At 37.2% G+C, this 21,198-nt stretch overlaps 1 protein-coding gene across 5 annotated transcripts in view; it reads right to left on the bottom strand.

The window, feature by feature from the left end:
- Positions 1-21,198, bottom strand: part of CCDC148 (coiled-coil domain containing 148) — a 313,368-nt gene that overhangs the window by 188,538 nt on the left and 103,632 nt on the right. For all 5 annotated transcript variants that reach the window (XM_065931579.1, XM_065931581.1, XM_065931580.1 and 2 more), the window contains one exon: positions 2,070-2,208. In XM_065931579.1, coding sequence (XP_065787651.1) covers positions 2,070-2,208 — 139 coding nt within the window. The remainder of the gene's footprint in view (positions 1-2,069; positions 2,209-21,198) is intronic.

The following is a 21,198-nucleotide window of genomic DNA, read 5'->3' on the forward strand; positions in this document are numbered from 1 at the left end:
TTGAAGAATAATTGCTTTACAGAATTTTTCTGTTTTCTGTCAAACCTCATGATGAATCAGCCATAGGTATACATATTTCCCCCCCTTTTTGAAACTCCCTCCCATCTCCCTCCCTCAAGTATTGTTACTTGATTTAAAACAATTACAAAGATACAGAGTATGTAATAATATTATATGGCATGGTCTATATTATTTAAAAGATAAGAGTCCATACATGTTTGTTTACATATATGTTTTAAAGTGAGTTACTGTGAAATTCATTGGTGACATGGTAACTTCTGTTTCCTTGTCTCTGTGGTCTTGTCCAGTAAAGGATGCAACCATAGCTTCCCAGGCCTGTCTCAGGGAAACTTTAGACAAGACTCTGATTTATGAATTTGGGTCATTCATGTTCAGACCCATCTAGGGGATCAAGTGGAGTTGTGGTGGGGATGGAAGTCAAACACAAGCAGAGCCACCCAGAGGACCATGGTGAAGCTCTCTGGGGCAAGTAAACCACAGAAGAATAAATGTTTCCAGAGGGGTCTCCCATCTTTTTATGCAACATATTGTTGTTCAGTTGCCAAGTCATATCTTACTCTGTGACCCCATGGACTGTAGCACACCAGGCTTCCCTGTCCTTCACTATCTCCCTGAGCTTGCTCAAACTCATGTCCATTGAGTCAGCGATGCCATCCAACCACAATGCAAAAGCATCAATTTCTTTGGCACTCAGCCTTCTTTATGGTCCAAACCTCACATCCATACATGACTACTGGAAAAACAATAGATTTAACTAGATGGGATTTTGTCAGCAAAGTGATGTCTCTGCTTTTTAATATTGTCTAGGTTTGTCATAGCTTTCCTTTCAAGGAGCAAGCGTCTTTTAATTTTGTGGCTGCAGTCATCGTCCACAGTGATTTTAGACACCAAGAAAATAAAATATGTCACTGTCTCCATTTTTTCCCATATATTTGCCATGAAGTGATGGGACTGGATGTCATGATCTTAGTTTTTTTGAATGTTGAGTTTTAAGTCATCTTTTTTACTCTCCTGTTTCACTCTCATCAAGAGGTTCTTTAGTTCCTCTTCAATTTCTGCCATTAAGATAGTATCATCTGCATATCTGAGACTGTTGATATTTCTCCCAGCACTCTTGATTCATCCAGTTCAGCATTTCACATGATGTACTCTGCATAGAGGTTAAATAAGCAGAGTGACAATATACAGCCTTGATGTACTCCTTTCCCAATTTTGAACTAGACTGTTGTTTCATGTCCAGTTCTAACTGTTGCTTTTTGACCAGCCTACAGGTTTCTCAGGAGGCAGGTAAGGTGGTCTGGTATTTCCATTTCTTTAAGAATTTTCCAGAGTTTGTTGTGATCCACAGTCAAAGGCTTTAGCATAGTTATGTACCATACTGTCTTGTAAAATGACAGACTTCATACTATAACCCTATTATTTTCTAGAGTGTAGGAAAAAAATAATTTTAGAGCACCATTCTGTGACAACCTAGGGGATGGTTTGGGGTGGGAGGTGGGTAGGAGGATCAAGAGGGAGGGAACATATGTGTATACCCATAGCTGATATTGCAAAAACCAACATAACATTGTAAAGCAATTATCCTCCAATTAAAAATAACTTTAAAAAATGTGTGTGTGTATGTGTGTGTGTGTGTGTGTGTGTGTGTGTGTGTGTGGTGGTGGTGATTTAGTTGTTAAGTCATGTCCAATTAATGCGACCCTATGGATTGTCACCTGCTAGGCTCCTCTGTCCATGGCATTTCCCAGGCAAGAATACTGCAGTGGCTTGCCATTTCCTTCTGCAGGGGATCTTCCTGACCCAGGGATCAAATTCAGATCTTCCACATGGCAGACTGGTCTTTTGCATTGCAGGGGATTCTCAATTATTGCTGAGCCACCAGGGAAGATGTGTGTGTGTATGTGTGTGTGTGTGTGAGAGAGAGAGAGAGAGAGAGAGTGAGAGAGAGAGAGAGAGAGAGAGAGAGAGAGTGTGTGTGTATGTGTAGTTTAGTAATTATTGACCACCAAAACAATTTAACTTGGCAGCATAAAAGGTCCAGCACTCACCAAATCATGCCTCGATTTGTGTGGAAGATATCTTTGTAACATGTCCAGATACAAAGTCCTTCTGCCACAGAGATTCCCAGGATACTGATCCAAAACAGCCTGGTAAATCCAGTGGTCTTCATCACTTAACTGGAAGTTTCTGGAAGCAACAAAAATATCACATGATATTATGTTTATTGAGTAATCAAAAAGACTGAAGGACCTCAAACTGTTTAAGCTGTTAGAAAACGACAATGATTACATAAAATGAAGTCTGTAAAAAAATATGTTAGCCAAATAAAATGTCTGCTCTATAAAAGGCTCTAAATTCTAACACAATGGTTTCTTTCAATTCATTATTTCATGTTGCCATGAGTTCCAGGCTTAATTTGAAGAGGTTTGACAATGAGACATATTTTTAAGATATTCTATCTTTCCTATAACAATATTTTAAAAATCATGACAATGAATGAAATAAACAAACATTGGGAAATAAATTATTAAGCATACAGATTAAAAAGGAATTTTGCTAATTCAACAAAATTCCTACTTCTAGACTGGAGGAAATACAAATGTAGACAAATAAACAATTACATAAAGGAAACTGAGGCCTGAGGAAGGGACATATTAAGGTTTGATATTAAAAGATAGTCTAAAATTATCTTTTACTTTATCCTCTCAACTTCCTACATTGTGGTGCTATGACTAAATGTTGGTAGTAAAAAGATACCCAATGGCATTAGATTTAAAAGTGATGAAGAAATCATTTTTCATGGGATCCCTACAAGTCACTTTCCCATTAACATGGCCACCATGCTCCAAAATACCTTTTTTAATTCAGAACTTTCCTAGGCTTTGTGTTCTACAGGAAGTATTAGCAAGGCCCTATGCAGAGTGAAAAGGTTACAGGATCAGCTTGAACTGTAGACTGAATTAATGTCTCTTTATTACTGAGTTTATTTGCATATCATTACTCTTATTTAATAAGTTGGAATAATCAAATACAGATGCAATCAGAGTGAATATTATTAGCAACAAATATTTCTTTGATCTAAGATGAAGACTTACTATTGTTTATTTCTATCATGTCAATGGTCTTCTACTTTAAAGTTAACGGCAATTTAAAGCATTTTTATAATATGTTCTCTATGCCCTTGTAAACTATTTGAAGATTTAAAACAATAAAAACTCTAAATCATTGATACTAATTGAAATTTTACCATCTTCATTCAAGTTACTCAGTTTCTTAAGGTATTTTGTTATTCTGATAAGCAGCAAGAAAGATACAAAATTATTTTTCAAAGAAGATACCTTCTCTAACAGTTCTGTAATAGGAAGAAAAAGTGAGTTGGAAATGTTCCATTAGGAAGAAACAAAGTCTGCAGTTCTTCTGTATGACATAACAATCTATAGCAGAGAAAGAATTCAAGATTTCATTCATTAAACAAATTGAGGGCTTGGGTTCTCTCTGAATCAGTTATGCATGTATAGACAACCATAAGGCTTCCACAAATAAAGAATCTCAAATAGGAGTACTAAGTCTGAAAAAAAGTTTGCTTGGGTATTTTTTGGTATTTAAAACACCCTTGGGCTTCCATGATAGCTCAGTTGGTAAATAATCCGACTGCAGTTCAGGAGACCCAGTTCGATTCCTGGGTCAGGAAGATCCGCTGGAGAAGGGATAGGCTACCCGCTCCAATATTCTTGGGCTTCCCTTGTGGCTCAGCTGGTAAAGAATCTGCCTGCAATGTGGGAGACCTGGGTTTGATCCCTGGGTTGGGAAGATCCCCTAGAGAAGGGAAATGCTACCCACTCCAGTATTCTGGCCTAGAGAATTCCATGGATAATATAGTCCATGGGGTCACAAAGAGTTGGACATGACTGGGCGACTTTCACTTTCAAGTCTTCATGGACAGTATCTCAGGTCCTCTCTCAAGGAACTCATTTCATTCATGATCTACATAAATGCACTTTAACAGCAGAGGTAGCCACAGCAAGGGATTCCCAGGTGGCACAGTGGTAGAGAATCCACTTGCTGATGCAGGAGACACAAGAGATGCAGCTTTGATACATGGGTTATGAAGCTCCCCTGAAGTAGCAAGTGTCAACCCACTCCAGTACTCTTGCCTGGAAAATTCCACAGACAGAGGAGCCTGGCAGGCTACAGTCTATGGGGTCGCAAAGATTTGGACACGACTGAGGATACACACACATGCGGCCATAGAAATCCTCTATTTCTACTTGCAAGCAACCAGAAAAAGGAATAGATCTAAAGTCCATTCCTCATTTATGCTTTTAAACTGTTTCTGTAATCAAAAGGACTTGAATACAGTTTGAATTTCCATCTATATTTAACTACAAATGTGGATGTGCAGGGGTGTATGTGCTGTGGAGGAGGAAGAGACAGAACGTAGGTCCAGCAAGTTCTGTTTTTGCTTTTTTTTTTTTTTTTTAATTTACTTATTTGCACCAGGTCTTAGTTGTGGCACATGGGATCTCCGATCTTTGTTGCAGCATGTGGGATCTTTAATTGTGCATGTGGTAATCTAGTTCCTTGACCAGAGATGGAACCTGGGCCCTCTGCATTGAGAACCTGGAGTCTTAGCCACTCCAGGGAACCAGAGAAGTCCCAGTTCTCTTTTAAATTGTCATTTATCTACATAAAGGCTGTTGTTGATGCTAGGCTCAGCCACCTTGATGAGCCAGAATTCCCATCATCAAGATGCTGATAATTCACAGATGTAACTTTCTCCTCTGGAGAATTGCCCTGGGCCAAATGGGAACAATCTCACCCAGGAGGCTACTCTCCCACCCACCTTTGAAAGCAACCCCAACCAATGATTGGCTGACATGGGGTACAGAAGACCAACCCACTTGCCGCAAGGTGAGACCAAGTCTGTGATGCCATTGGAGTTTCACTGTGAGAGCAAACGGTAACCTGTTTCAACTGAGATCTGCACAGACATCTTCCCTTCCTTCATCCTGCTTCCCTTACCATCCTTTTCCTGAGAGCTTTGCCCAACAAACCACTCAAACCATTCTTAGAATCCCTGTCTCAGAACTGCTTTTACAGAACTTGACCTAAGATAATCTATGAGCAATCTTACCCATAACTGTCAAAATTATTTTAAATCCTTTGGTAAATGGAGAAGTACTTCTAAGCTAATTGCTTTGATGAACTCTCATACTGAATTGTGGTGTAAGATTGTGGCTGTCCTCAAAGAGAAAGTGCAAATAGCAAACATTTACAAAAATGATTTTTAAATAAAAGCATGCATTAAGCAGTGTACATCACTATAAAAAAAATATGGCAGCAGAAGAATTTGTGGCACTCAGTGTATTTTTATACATTGCATGAATGTATTAATTAGGTGCCATTTTAGTGACATTAAAACCACATAAACATATGAAATGATAACATTAAAACTAGATATTTCAAACCAAGTATGCTATGAACAATGATTACATCCATTTGCTATTGATTTTAGAAACCTCACATCTCAACAGCTTTTTTCAATTACCACAATGACACAAATTGCAAGTCATTATTTTGGTATATGTAAGATAAAAATGAAAAACACTTATAAGAAATGATATATAAATACTCACAATATTATTATTTTAGAGTATTTATAGCAGTTTCCATCCTAAAGGAGATCAGTCCTCGGTGCTCATTGGAAGGACTTATGTTGAAGCTGAAACTCTAATACTTTGGCCACCTGATGCTAAAAGCTGACTCATTGGAAAAGACCCTGATGCTGGGACAGATTGAGCGCAGGAGGAGAAGAGGACGACAGAGGATGAGATGGTTGGATGGCATCATCGACTCGATGGATATGGGTTTGGGTGGATTCTAGAAGTTGGTGATAGACAGGGAGGCCTGGCGTGCTGCAGTTCATGGGGTCACAAAGAGTAGGACACAACTGAGCAACTGAACTGAACTGAACTGAAAGCAGTTTCCAGAGTTGCCAGCTCAAATTTTTAAGCAAATATTCACATCAGCAATACTAATGACACAGTCATACATCTCCATTAGGATGTTGTTTGTGAGGGAGAAAACTCCCACCACCATATATATACTGAGTCTCCTGGATAATAAAAATTTAATAGGTATGTTCAAACATGATAACTTCTTCATAACAATAAACTAGCTATTTCCTACTTAGCATTTAAAATGAAATAAAATTTAATGTATCTGAATTTCTAAATTCAAATCTGCACATTTATCTTTTCTAGTCAAACTTTCATCTTTTCATTGTAGAAAAAAATCTGTATGAGATAGTTTAATTATATGAAATAACTAAGATTAGCTTTTACCTTCCAAAGTTCTTGTTTACTTTACCTGTTTTACAGGCGACTATGATGACAGAAGTTGCTAAATTACACATATACTGAAAAATATTCCAATTACTCTTCTACCTTTGAATTTGAAAAGTGACTATAATTTTAAAGAAAAATTTAAAGAAGACTTTAAAATTATCCTAAAATTTAGTACTTTTGAAAATACCTTTAGACAAAAGGTCTTCGGTAAGTTTCTGCAATTTCTTTCTTTTTTGTTTTTTTGTCCACCCAAATTTTCTAATTTAAAATGTTTCAGGAAATTTTAGCCTGCAGGACTGTGAGATATTTACTACTCAATACCTACCTTCCATCCCCTGCTTCCCAATATTGAGGTCGACCAAAATGATTTCATCATGATTTCCCAGAACATGAGAAAACAGGTAACTCAGAACAGGAGGACGACAAGGCTATGAAAATCCAACCAGACCAAGGCCAACTGACCCCCTAATTCTACCTGTTTGAGTCATTATAAAAAGTCCTAACCAGCCTCACAATTAACTACCAGTTTTCTTCATAGTCATATTTAAATCACTTCCCAGGGTTGTAGTTCCATCATGTCTAAAGACATTTAGAAGGGTGGGGACAGCCAAGACGGCAAGCAAGAACAGAAGACAACAGGAGAAACAAGTCTCTGAAACTAAAGATTGTGTCTTCAAACTGGCAGAAAGCTGTCTTATATTTCCTCAGGGTAAAGGAGGCTTTCCAGAAAACTGATAATTAGTGCCTCCTGAAGTTAACTGGTGTAGTTACCAGCGTCTGATGACTGCCTTGATTGGCAAGTGATCATAGTGAGTCTAGCCTTAAGAAAAACTCTTATCTCTTCAAGTGTAACATTGTCAGGAGAGTGAGACACTGGTGGAAGAATGTAGATAAAAGATTGCTAGGACACAATCTGCTTGTTTGGCTGCACTGAGTCTGACTCTCTAGCAAATACAACTTGACAACACTTTCCAACGTTGTCTTCCCAAATCAAAATTATTCAAACACTGAAACTAATCAGCCTAGCTTCTGAAACTGTCTCCCCAGCTACTCACCACCCCATCCCAGGCCTATTGTCCAAATACAAACTATCTTTGATTTTCTGCCTGGTTTACAAAGGGCTCTCTGACCTCAGACTCATTTCTGACCAACAGAATCTGCTTCTTGGACTTTGTTTGGGTGTGTACATTGTCTTCCAGGAGATCAATTGCCACTTAGCAGTCTTCTCCCTCCAGGTTCCCCAAGCTCTGCTCCGTTTGCCTTCTGAGATGGGAACTGACAGTCAGAATAAAGTAGGCTCTTGGGAATATGATCAAAATCCACTGAATTGAAAAATCAACAACAAGCAAAAAACAAGTGACCTATAAGGTAAAGCCAGAACTTGCACCAGCATCCAAACCACCTTCTTCTGAGGGGTGATAGGAAATAAATATGACAGGGTTCCAAAAGTGATGGCTCCAGAATTTCTTATAGGAGGGTTTAGGAATGGAAATCTGGTCAGGAGGCTAAGAGATTTATTTGGAAGCTGCAAGTGCTATTTTCATAACAAGCACTCTGCTTTTACTTAGATACTTTTTAAAAGTAGTTTGCATGGAAAACTGAATTTTTTACCTAGAATGTGTATTTCTTTTTGGAGGTGGAGTAGCTGGAATAGTGGCAATACACCTAAATCATCTTTGTCCTTACATTCATCCACCACTAGTTTTAAGAGGAAGTAGAATTCCCAGTGTAAATTTGGAAATAATATGATCAAGACAAAGCAGCTTGTTAAAAGTAAAACATAATGGCTCAACCATCCCATATGTCAGGTTTTAAAGAATTATAGTCATCACAAGACCAGTAAGTAAAAGAAAATTGTAGCAGACATTGCCTCTACCTTTGCTTCTGCTCACCAGAATCCTGATTTTATTCAAGATTTATCTTCTTCCATAATCCCCACACACCCACCCACTTCAGGAAAAGTGAGCCCCATTCCAGACTTGGGAGTGAATCTTGATTGATCTTAAACCATTTACAATTAACCATTTTCAGGCTCTCCGTTCTTCTTGACAGTGTTTGATATAATCATGGACAAATGACCCAATTCTGGACACCGAAATGGGAGGAGAAGTCTTCTGGGGCAAAGGTTTCCTCACTCTTCAAATAAGACACAAGGAAGACGTCTCTTTCTGCTTATGAGTGTGGCAATGTGGAACTGCTGTAGTGATCTGACAGAAGGTCATCTATCTATCCTGCCAGAGGGCAAGGCGAGACAATGCAGAAAACTAGGCGTCACTGAGCTTGGACTCCTCTACCTCTGCGCTTCAAGTGAAATAAGAAACAGCCTTATTGTTTATGTTACTTTCACTTGGGTTGAGCATTCTCTTTTTTTAGCCAATGATATCCTATTTGATAGTTCACAGAATGGAAGAAAAATGACTTTTTAAAATGTAGCATCCTAATATTGCTTTGGGAGGAAAGTATCAATACTATTAAGGATACAGCAATTCAAGAGATGCAGAACAAGTGCGTCCAGTGACCAGCATCGACAGGGACACCACTTAGCTGACTGGGAATAGACCAGTGTTCTACACTAAAGGTCATTTTTAAGATAAAAAAATAAAACAAGCTCAAACTCAAATGAACAGAATCAGTAAAGACAAGATCACCCACAAATGTCCATTTTTAAGATAAAAAAATAAAACAAGCTCAAACTCAAAGGAACAGAATCGGTAAAGACAAGATCACCCACAAATGTATTATTTGTTTTAATTTTTTAAAAAATCCTATTGAGCCAAAATCTGCTTTCATGTTACCATTTTATTCTTCATTTTTAAGAAACAAGGATATTTTTAGATGCAATAAAGTTGAAGTGACTAAAATTACTTTAATGGATATTATCACTCAACTTTCCAGGTTCAAAAGCAAGAATAATAGAACTGGACTACTTCTTTGGGATGGGGTGAGGAAAATTTTAATTAATGATTATGAGGCCTTCTGAAATTTCATTTGTCACATAAGACTTTTATAATATCACCTCAAACCGACTACCAGTAGTCATTAAGAAATTGTAAGACTGGAATAGAAGAATGATGGTTCTTTTTCTGTTTATTATTTTTTAGACATTAATAATGCTCACCTTTGTGTTCTTTTATAAGCATTAGTGTAGCAAATAAGCACAAGCCTGTGAGTGTGGTGATTATAATTTCTTACATTACTGGTTCTCCATGGTCTCAGTTCTAATGATATGGTTTCCTCAAAGGATTATATTTACCCACAGTTGGACTTCAAGGTATAAGGAGTAGGAAAAACTTGTTATTAACAGTTGGTTTGCTATATTAAATAGGCATTATAATTCCTCTCATATCAAAATTTGGCAAACCTGTCCATTTAAATTTTAATCCTGTCTTTGCTTATAACTGCACAGATTTTCTTATTTTAATAACAAATTCTATCTGTATCATCCAGGTTAAAAAATAACATATATCAATTGTCTTGGACACAAATCTGTCAAACTGATATGTTTCCATTTTCTTCAATCTGATTTACTCAAGATTAATTTGATTTCATACCTAGTGAAGAATAAAATCCTCTCATAAATGACTCTCACTCCATCCTGTAAAACTCTGATTTTTCAGTTTTCTGTAAAAATGTAGCCTCATGCATCATTATACTGTGTAGCTTCTATTTGAAGCAATTATATCAAGAAGGCAGTTGTGGGCTACAGTGATACTAACAATAAAGACTTCTGAACTAGAAATTTATTACCACTAGTCTTCTACTTTCCAAAAAGTCATTTAAATGAACATAACATATATATCAATACACAGACTGAGTTATTAATTAAGCAAAAGCAAAAATCTAGGACTAGTTTTGGGGATGTCCTTGAGAAATTGGACCTATTTTTTCTCCCATGATAAAATTCATTCCACTGAAGTCAAGAGAACTTAAACTTCATTTTATTCCCACAGCAAACCCAGAATAGGTTGAGCAATCACCAAGTGTGACTATTAGTTTAAGAACACAAAGTAAATATTTTCAACAATGTATTTATTTTAGGAGAAAGCTATGAAATACATATGACAAAAATAAAAATCTCAGTCTGCAATTATTACCTCTCCAAGAGAAACATAAATTCCCAGGTAAGGCTGGACAATCCATGTTGGAATACGCCAAGAGAAAATGGGAGTTGCAGTGACCGTGGACATTGCTTGAGGGGGTCACTTAACCAGTGTGACTAAGTGAATATGTTAGTGTTCAAATAATAATATTCTTGTTTCTGAGCACTTCTCTCCTTATTAACAACCCTTAACATACAACCAGCCCAGACCAGAAATGTAGAACCAGAGACTGGACATGCCCAAGCACTAAAACTTTCCAAAAGTTCTGAGACTATATTCTCAAAGAAAAATGCCACCTGCTAATTAAAGCTATGGTTTTTCCAGGTGGCTCCAGGGGCAAAGAATCCACCTGCGAATGCAGGAGATGCAGGTTCAACACCTGGGTCGGAAGATCCCCTGGAGAAGAAAATGACAACCCACTCCAGTATTCTCGGATAATCTTACGGACAGAAGAGTCTGGTGGGCTATAATCCATGAGGTCACAAAAGAGTTAGACATGACTCAGTGACTAAACAACAATTAAGGCTCTAGCATTTGAATTTCTTGTAACATCATCAAGTAAGCAAATTACAGTTGTTTATTATGCTCCTTTCTCTCTCTTTCATCTACCTTGTATTCATCAAAATATGGTCACATGTGTAAGTATATGTTCATTCAAATATCTTTTTTAGTGTTTCCCTGGTGGCTCAACAACCTCAGATATGCAGATGATACCACCCTAATGTCAGAAAGCAAAGAGGAACTAAAGAGCCTCTTGATGAAGGTGAAAGAGGAGAGTGAAAAAGCTGGCTTACAACTCAACATTCAGAAAACTAAGATCATGGCATCCGGTCTCATCACTTCAAGGCACATGTGAAGTGAAAAGTGAAGTCACTCAGTGGTATCTGACTCTGTGCGACCCGATGGACTGTAGCCTAACAGGCTCCTTTGTCCGTGGGATTTTCCAGGCAAGAGTACTGGAGTGGATTGCCATTTCCTTCTCCAGGAGATCTTCCTGACCCAGGGATTGAACCCGGGTCTTCCCCATTGTAGGCAGATGCTTTACAGTCTGAGGCACCAGGCACATAGAAGAGGGAAAAATTGAAACAGGGACAGATACTACTAACTAGTTATTTTGAAAGTCATTAATAGTTAGGGTAAATTGAAAAATTTTAGTTTAAAACATATAAAACTAGTGGGCCTTCACAATGTACACACAGAGGGGCAAAATTGTTAAAATCATTGTGGGTTTTTAAATAGCACTCAAGGTTCAGATCTCATAAAATAATAGAATGATAATTATGAATCAATATTTTAAAATTTAATATATTTATCAAACAATAAAGTAGAAATTACTTGTTATCACTATAAAGTTTTTGCCACATATTGGCTTCAAATCTGACATAGCTAAGTGGAGCATCAAGCAATTGTGTCTCATCTATATGATTAATTCACCAAATGTTAGGAAATTAAAGCCACAATCTCATCTAAGTCTAAAACAAGTAATTAAACTTGTCATGTTACTAATGAAATACAGTCCAAATAGAATTTAAATAGCTTCACAAACATACTGAATAAATAAATAGGTTCAACTGCAATCAATTCTTAAAAAAAAAAAATGTTTTAGTAAAACATTAAAGCTGCATTGTCCAAGAGAGTAACCACTAGCCATATGTGGCTATTTGGCACTTGAAATGTGGCCAGTCCCAATTCAGGTATGCTGTAGTGTGAAGTGCAAACCAGATATCAAAGATTTTATATGAAAAAAGAATGTAATGTATTCTCATTAATAATTTTAAATTATTGATTAAATGTTAAAATTATACTATTTTGCACTAAGTTAAAATACAATATTAAAATAAATTTTATCTTTTAAAATGTTTTATTATGACTAGTTAAAAATGTTAAATTATATATGTGGCTCACATCACACTTGTATGACACAGCACTGCTCTGGTCATCAACATTTTACCAATACCCTGGACCATATACATGCTTAAAGTGGTGTGGTGTGGGGAAGAAGCTTTCTATTCAGATGGAGCAGAAGAAACTCATTCCTGTTCAGCAATCTACTTTTTAGAAACTTTGGGGAAAGTGCTCCTCTATAGCTACAACTGTAAAATAAATCAGTAAAATAGAACTTTTTAAATGAGGTGTACTGAAGTTTAAAATTACATATATTTGTCATGTCATGTAATAGACACTCAATAAATATCAATGGTCCCCTCTTCCCTCTTTAACTTAGATTTTTAAAAGTTTGTATTTTTGCTTTATAAAATAGAAACAATATGTATGCCAAAATTATTTATAATATTACTACCTGGGGATAGCTATTATTATAATTTATGCAGGTAGATAATCTCAGTCTTTTTTTTTTTCATGTGGCTAAATGGCTGTAACACTTTCAGAGGGAAAGGGAAAAAAGAGAATCCATGTTATGTAAACTATTTTATGGCCTGATTTTTTAACTGCATAGCAACTTATTGCAACTACCTATGTCATTAAAAATTCTTTATTATAATTATTAAAGACAGGGTGGTATTCCATTGTGTGGATATATCGTAATTGATGAAGCTAAATCCCCTATGTGTTGGCTATTTAGTCATTTTGAGATTTTGCTATCACTAAAGAAAGAAAAATAGTATTGAACACTGTCAAAGACAACTATTTATTTTACTTTTATGATTATTTCCCTTAGGATTATTTCTAAAGAGATAAAGATAATTTATGCATATAAAGATACATGATGACATATTGCCAGGTTGCCTTGCAAAAGAGTTTATATACTAATCATGTATAAAAATACCCATTTCTCCCATACTTTCAATCTTGGATAAATTCCTTTTGTGTTTTACCATTTTATAAGTAAAAATAAGAGTATTTTTAAGTTTTTCAATGAGTAGAGGGGTTTTCATAAATTCCTCTGTCATTTGTATTATGCAGAATTCCATGGACTGCTACCACAATATCAATTCATCTCCCAGAATCTGACCATATACTCTATATTGAACCATTTGTGTACTAAATCCTCTTAGGGGTTATTCTCATTAGTATCAAACGTACTGATATCTGTCCCATTTTAAGCAAAACAAAAAACAAAACAACACCATAAAAGTCTGGCCCTACTTTCTTGCTCTCCTTTGAAAAAGAACTTCTCCAAAGTATTATCAATGCTGTTTGCCTTCAATTGTTTCCTCCCATTCACTTGAATCCAACCCAGTCAGGCATTTGTTACCACTTCTTCAATAGAAATGATTACCAATGACCTCCATATGGAGTCAGCAGTCAACCACCAGTCCTATTTTATTTGACTTAGCGTATCACCCCTCTTTACAGTACTGCCCACTCCCTCTTACCTTGCTTTCTGGAACAGCACACTTTTCAGGTTTCCTTTGTGTTTAAAAGACCTAGTATCTCCTTTCTTGGTTACTCCTCTTCATGCTGACACTGTAATGCCAACAGACCCAAGGAATCAGTCTTTATCTTCTTCTTTGTCCCTTCACTCACTGTTTTGGTGATCACATCCAATTTCATGCTGGTGACTCACAAACACGTATCTCCAGCTCTGATCTCTCTCCAGAACTCCAGACTCATAAAACTGACTGCCATCCCAAAGTCTGTATTTGGACACCTGATAGCATCAAACTCAGCCTTCCAAACCCAAATGCCTGATTTCCCCCTCTGCTTTGCTTACAATCTTCCCCAACTCAGTTGATGGTAACTTCTTCCTTCCAATTCCTCAACCACAAAATTTTGGACTATTCTTTTATTGCCCTCTTTCTCTCACATGTCTTATTAAATAGTAGGTGCTACTGGCATGACCTTTTAAAGGTGTCCAAAAGCTGATGATTTCATACTACCTCCACTTCCTAATGCAGGCCATCATTATCTCCCACCTGGGCTTTTAAAATAACTTTCTAAAGGTTCAGTCTTCTCTTGCCCCTTCTTTTCTCCATCATAAACAGAACAATTGCCAGAGTGATACTGCTAAAACATAACTTAGGTCTTGTTACTCTGCACATTTCCTCACACTTCTGCTTCCAGTAGCTTCCCATAGTACTCAGAGTAAAATTGGGTTTTAGAAATGGCTATTGGGCTCTAAATGTCCCACACTCACTCTTACTAGTTAGATTATACTTTCTACCCCCTCCCCATCTATCACTCTGTTCCTGCTACACAAGACTCCTGCCAGAAACGTACCCACCTTAGTAAACATGGCTAGAACACTCATACTCCATATTTCTGCATGACCAGCCCTCTTGCCCCCTTCATGACTTCCCTTCAATATCACTTTTTCAACTGGGACTATTGCCAAAAAATCTATTCAAAATTACAATCTGCTTCCTCCCCCACAACTCTAGCAACTTCTCTTTTACTCTAAAGTCTGTTTTTTTCAGAGGACTTTTCACCCTCTAATGCACTACTGTGCATAGTTTAATTAGGTATTGTACCCACTGTGTGGGTCCAACTTTCTTCATGAGTACAGGGGTTTTGTCTATTTTATGCCACTAGTTGCTCAACAAATATTTGTTGAAAATATGAAATATAAATAACTTCTTCATCTCTTTTGTCCCTTTTCACTTCTTGCTGTCCATTCAATCAATTAATTAGCAAACTGTCTTCATATGTTTTAATGATTTTAATTTTTTGTGCCTGATATTTGCCAATATTTCCTATTTATCATTTAATTTTTACCCTTATTATTTTTCCATTAAAAAAATTCCTTGTTTTTAGAATAGATATTATACTCACAGGTTTCAAAATTCAAAAGGTTTAATAAAATGGGGGGTACAATAAAAATTTTCTCTCACACTCAGACCCCCAGTCTTCTGGATCCTGTCCCCAAGGGAAGAAATAGCATCATTTTTTTTTTGTATTTTTCAGACATATAAGCAAATATATATCTGAATATAAATATATGTAATGAGAGAGAGAGTACACATTTACTTTTTCCTATTTTATAAAATGTGTACTGTACACTGTTACAAGGTTTCTTTAACCTTATATCACACCCTAATCATCTTGACCCTTGGAGAGTGTTTCATATCAGTAAATGCTAAGTATTTACCTTTTTTTTTTTTTTGGCTGTGTCATGCAGCTTGCAGGATCTTAGTTCCCAGACCAGGGGAGCTAAGGGTCTCCAGAAGTGAAAGCACAGAACCCTAATCACTAGATCAGGGAATTCCATACATTTTTTTTAATCCAGAAAATAATACATTCTACAGTTGTACAGAAACCTACAAAATTAGCCCCTGTTGATAGTAAGATGATTTCTTTAATTTTTAGCTACTACAATAAATAACCAAAAATAAGTCACTTATATATTCAAGTGTCCCCTGGAGTAAGAAATGGCAACCCTCTCCATATTCTTGCCTGAAAAAATTCCGTGGACAGAGGAGCCTGGAGGGCTACTTTCCAAGGGTTTAAAAAGAGTCAGAAATAAATCACTGTATATTGAAGTATACAGCTGACCCTTTAACAATATGGAAGGAGGGTGGGGAGGAGAAGGTTAGGGGCAATGACCCTCAGTGTAGTTGAATATCTGGGGATTATAAACTTCACCAGTCCTTCTCAGTTTCCCCCACTTTGGTGCAACAGGACGGCTGGAGTTGGGCATTTCCCTTTCGCCGCATGGAAGGCTAGAGTTGCTGGACTTGGGTACTTTCCTGCCCACAGGTAGGTTAGGCTTTGATAAAACCGCTTCCCCTGAGGGCGTGCCTGTGCGCTCAGCTGTTCAGCTGTGTCTGATTCTTTGTGACCCCACGGACTATAGCCCACCAGGCTCCTCTGTCCATAGAATTTTCCAGGCAAGAATATTGGAGAGGGTTGCCATTTCCTACTTCAGGGAACCTTCCCAACCCAGGGACTGAACACGAGTCTCCTGAATCTCCTGCATTGGGAGGCTGAATCTTTTCCACTGTGCAGCCTTTGTCAAGAACAAAATGCTCTGGAGTTACTCAAAATGGTTTTTTCCCCTTCCCCTGCCAGAGACTTGAGGGGAGTTTTCACATATGTTCATTGTGGATATCTAGTGGAACTCCTTGAGGTAAAATTCAAAAAAGTGTGGGGAGCCCCCATGACTAAGGTCCCCTAGAATTTTTAATTCCAAGTTATCCACACTCAGCATCCAGCAATCCATCAATTATAGTCCACGTTTTTCTACCCCAACACTGGTTCCTATGAAAGTTTCTGCTAATGGGTTTCTACTCAGATAATTTGTCATTCTCTGTATTACCTGTGTCTCCAGTTTTGGATGCAGTGATTTGCCCTTGACTTTATTCCTCTGACATATAGAAGAACAGTTGCTGATTTTCCAGTTTGCTCAACTTTCTACTCCTCATTAGAGCAGAGTAGCAAATTATAAGCCCCTTACTTGCTGGACAGAAAATTAGAAATCCATATTGATTCTTTAAAGATTTTATACTTGCCTGAGGAAACATCCTGTTAGATTTTTTAAATGTTTATGTCATTGCATATATTGAAATTTTTTCTTCATGATCTCACTGCAGGTAACATGTTTTAAAAGGACTTCTCTACTCCAAGATTACTTAATATTTGTTTTTATTTTTATCTAATTCTTTTATGATTTTTTCTTATTCATATTTTAATGTATCTGGACTTCATTGAGTCACATGGAATAAGAGATCTAACTTCATTTTCTAATTCCCTGTTATTTAGCATTATCATATAAATAATCCAATCTTTCCCTCACAGTATAAAAATTTTACCTTTACATCAAATTAAATTATTATAGATACTCTCCGTATTTCTATTTTGTTCCACTGAGCTGCTAGAGACATATAAAATCTTCTAATTTGCTTTAATATTAAATATATATTTATATTTGATATGCAAGTTTTACCACTCTCCTAGCCACAATGAAGTCAATTTCATTTCTGTCTTTTATTGCGCCCATCTTTGCATGAAATGTTTCCTTGGTATCTCTAATTTTCTACCTAGGGAAAACCACAATGGTGTGGTCACTCACCTAGAGCCAGACATCCTGAAGTGTGAAGTCAAGTGGACCCCAGGAAGCATTACTACAGTCAAAGCTAGTGGAGGTGATGGAATTCCAGCTGAGCTATTTAAAATCCTAACATATGATGCTGTTAAAGTGCTGCACTCAATATGCTAGCAAATTTGGAAAAGTCAGCAGTGACCACAGGACTGGAAAAGGTCAGTTTTCATTCCAGTCTCAAAGAAGGGCAATGCCAAAGACTGTTCAAACTACCACAAATTGTACTCGTTTCACAGTTAGCAAAGTAATGCTCAAATCCTTCAAGCTAGCCTCCAGCAGTACATGAACTGGGAACTTCAGGAGTATAAACTGCATTTAGAAAAGGCAGAGAAACCAGAGATCAAATTGCTAACATCTGTTAGAACTTACAGAAATTTTTCTTATAGAAAAAGCAAAGGAATTCCAGAAAAACATCTACTTCTACTTCACTGACTACACTAAAGTCTTTGACTGTGTGAATCACAATAAACTGTGAAAAATTCTTAAAGAGATGGAAATACCAGACCACCTTACCTGCCTCCTGAGAAACCTGTATGCAGATCAAGAAGCAACAGTTAGAACCAAACATAGAACAGTGGACTAGTTCAAAAGTGGGAAAGGAGTATGTCAAGGATGTATATTGCCATCCTGTTTATTTAACTTCTGTGCAGAGTACATCACGTGAAATGCTGGGCTGGATGAATTACAAGCTGGAATCAAGATTTTTGGGAGAAATATCAACAACCTCAGATGAGACTATCCTAATGTCAGAAAGCAAAGAGGAACAAAGAGCCTCTTGAGGGTGAAAGAGGAGGTTGAAAAGTCTGGCTTAAAACTCAACATTCAAAAAACTGAGATCATGGCATCTGGTCCCATCACTTCATGGCAAATAAATGGGGAAGCAATGGAAACAGTGACAGACTTAATTTTCTTGAGCTTCAAAATCACTGCAGATGGTGACTGCAGCCATGAAATTAAAAGACATTTGCTCCTCGGAAGAAAAGCTATGACCAACCTAGACAGCACATTAAAAATTAGAGACATTACTTTGCCAACAAAGGTCTGTCTAATCAAAGCTATGGTTTTTCCAGTAATCATATATGGATGTGAGAATTGGACCAAACAGAAAGCTGAGCACCAAAGAATTGATGCTTTTGAACTGTGGCGTTGGAGAAGACTATTAGAGTCTCTTAGACAGCAAGGAGACCAACTTGCTAAAGGAAATCCTAAAGGAAATCAACACTGAATATTCAATGGAAGGACTGATGCTACAACTGAAGCTCTAATAAGTTGGCTACCTGATGGGAAGAGCCGACTAACTGGAAAAGATCCTGATGCTGGGAAAGACTGAGAGCAGGAGGAGAAGGGAGTGACAGAAGATGAGATGGTTGGATGGCATCATCAAAACAATGGGTGTGGGTCTGAGCAAACTTCAGGAGCTGGTGGTGGACAGGGAAGCCTGGTGTGCTGCAGTCCATGGGGTTGCAAAGAGTTGTACATGACTGAGCATCTGAACAACCACCCCCAGTTATTCTTCATTCTGAAACTTTGGGCAATTTCACAACCTTAATCTTCCTAATAAATTCTGGAATAATATTCAACAATTCTTCAATTCCAATTGTATTAAATTGACAGATTAATTTCATGAGTCATGGGTATTTTGAAATCAGATCAACTATTGAATAAAATTAGGAATTTTATAGTCAAAATGATTTAAGACATTAATACGGACTAATTGCTTTTGGAAATGCAGCAATGAGGTTGGTTTCCCATGCTATTCAAACAAGGTACCAACCCAGTTTCTGCATGTTATCTATACCCTCTCCTCTCCTCGTGTGCTGCTTTCCTTCACTCACTACATGGCTGCCAGCAGCAACCACACTTGTGTACTTTCCTGGTAGAACCACAGTGAAAAAAATGCACTGCTTCTCACCTGTATCTAACAAAAGTTCTGAGCTTTGCTCTGATTTGGACCACCTTTTGCTGTGGCCTGAGGAAATGAAGCTACTGACTGGTACACACTCCCAGCTAGGATGTACCTTTGGATCTGGGGATGGAATCATTCCAATCCAAACTGGCAAGCTGCTACTAAATAGGAGCAGCTAAATGTTGGGATTAACCATGATTGCAATGAAAATTTCTTATAATTTAAAAATGTCCCCCAGATCTTTCAGCATTCTTAGTCATAGCAGTAGGCATCTATTTAAAATATACACACACTCATTTGTGCAGGTGTGCACATACATGTACGCAAGCTATGCGAATTCCTACAAGGCCTAAAAACTAGAGCCAAAAGGTGAAATGGTCTTATCAAAACAATGGCAGATATTGGCAAATGAGAATTAAACATATAATTCATTGTGCTAGCTACAATAGTATATTTACATGACTGACTCACCAACAGCCAGAGATTTCTGATGCCCACCACCTCTGTAGTTATTCAGAATAGCCTATTTATTCTCTTTCTCCTCAATAAGACTACTTCTGAAATCTCATTCAATTTTACTAGTGTTTCATCATTCACTGCCAGCATATTTGTCATAGTCTCTGCAGTTGGCATTTGTCTATAATTTGGTCAGGGTAAATGTGTATATGTCCATTCCCCTAAAAATTCCAAGCCTTCTCAAAGGGAAGGACACGTTCTAGTCTAGTCTGCCTGTTGAACCCCTTACCAAGGAGCTTAGCAGAGACCACTGTATATTAAGGATCACTGAATAAATATTCATCAAGTAAAATATATCATTAGCTATATGAAATTTATTCTGGATAATTATATGTAACAAACAGACTATTAAACTAGAATTTATGAACCCATATTCTTCCAAAGTAGTTTTCTATTGCTCTCATAACAGGACTTGCCACTCTCACCTATTGTTTTCACCTTTAATTCATCTCAATTGCACAATCATTTATTTAGAAGCTGCTATGTGCCCAGATATGCTTGGTGCTAAGGATACAAATATTGCTAATTACTTTGTCTTCTAGGGTTTACAGCCTCAGCATTGAATATGCCTTCTGGGAACGTTCTCACCAGCGCCCTTCTGTCTTATTTTAACCCTGTGCATTCCTCAGATTCCATAGTGAATCTTACTTCTTCCATCAAGTCTTTCTGAGCTATTTTTCCTTTAGTGCTGCTTCTTTGTGCGGAAATCTTAGCATATTCATCTCATTCTCTAATCTCAGTAATGGCAATGGACCTGTGAATCTCAGTCTTTACTGAGTGGTGCAGGGTTACCCAAAAGAAGAGCACAAATTGAGTTTAGATTCAAACAGAGGTAAGAAAACGTGTTGTAAAAAATAGATCTTAGTGGAAGGGAGCTGCTACATGCTGCTAAGGCAAATCTTCCATGTTTAAGAGCCATTAACCTAGAAATACCACAGTCTCAGCCAGCCTTCCTAGGGGGACAAGATGCCATCTGGGAGGAAAGGTCATGGGGCAGCCAACCCACTTTAAGACGACAGAGTCAGGTTTACCTCCCTTCATGGCACAATCAGTCTAATTACTAAAACCACCAACAGCAACACAAAAAAACCCCTCATCCTTGCTGGATGAGTTCTAAAATCTCTTTAACAAGGTTGGGTGGAAAAGGGAGAGAGGATGTTTATTTTACAATTAGAGACAAACTAAGTACATGGTTAATATTTCACTGATTGAGTTTCAATTAAAGTATAATTATTCAATAAATAAACTATTAATTATATATTATTAATATTTTCTCAGCTTTATTACAAGATGGGTGTCATGCGAGTGTAT

The sequence above is a fragment of the Muntiacus reevesi genome, chromosome 3, assembly GCF_963930625.1.
Source record: "Muntiacus reevesi chromosome 3, mMunRee1.1, whole genome shotgun sequence".
Classification (NCBI taxonomy): Eukaryota; Metazoa; Chordata; class Mammalia; order Artiodactyla; family Cervidae; genus Muntiacus; species Muntiacus reevesi.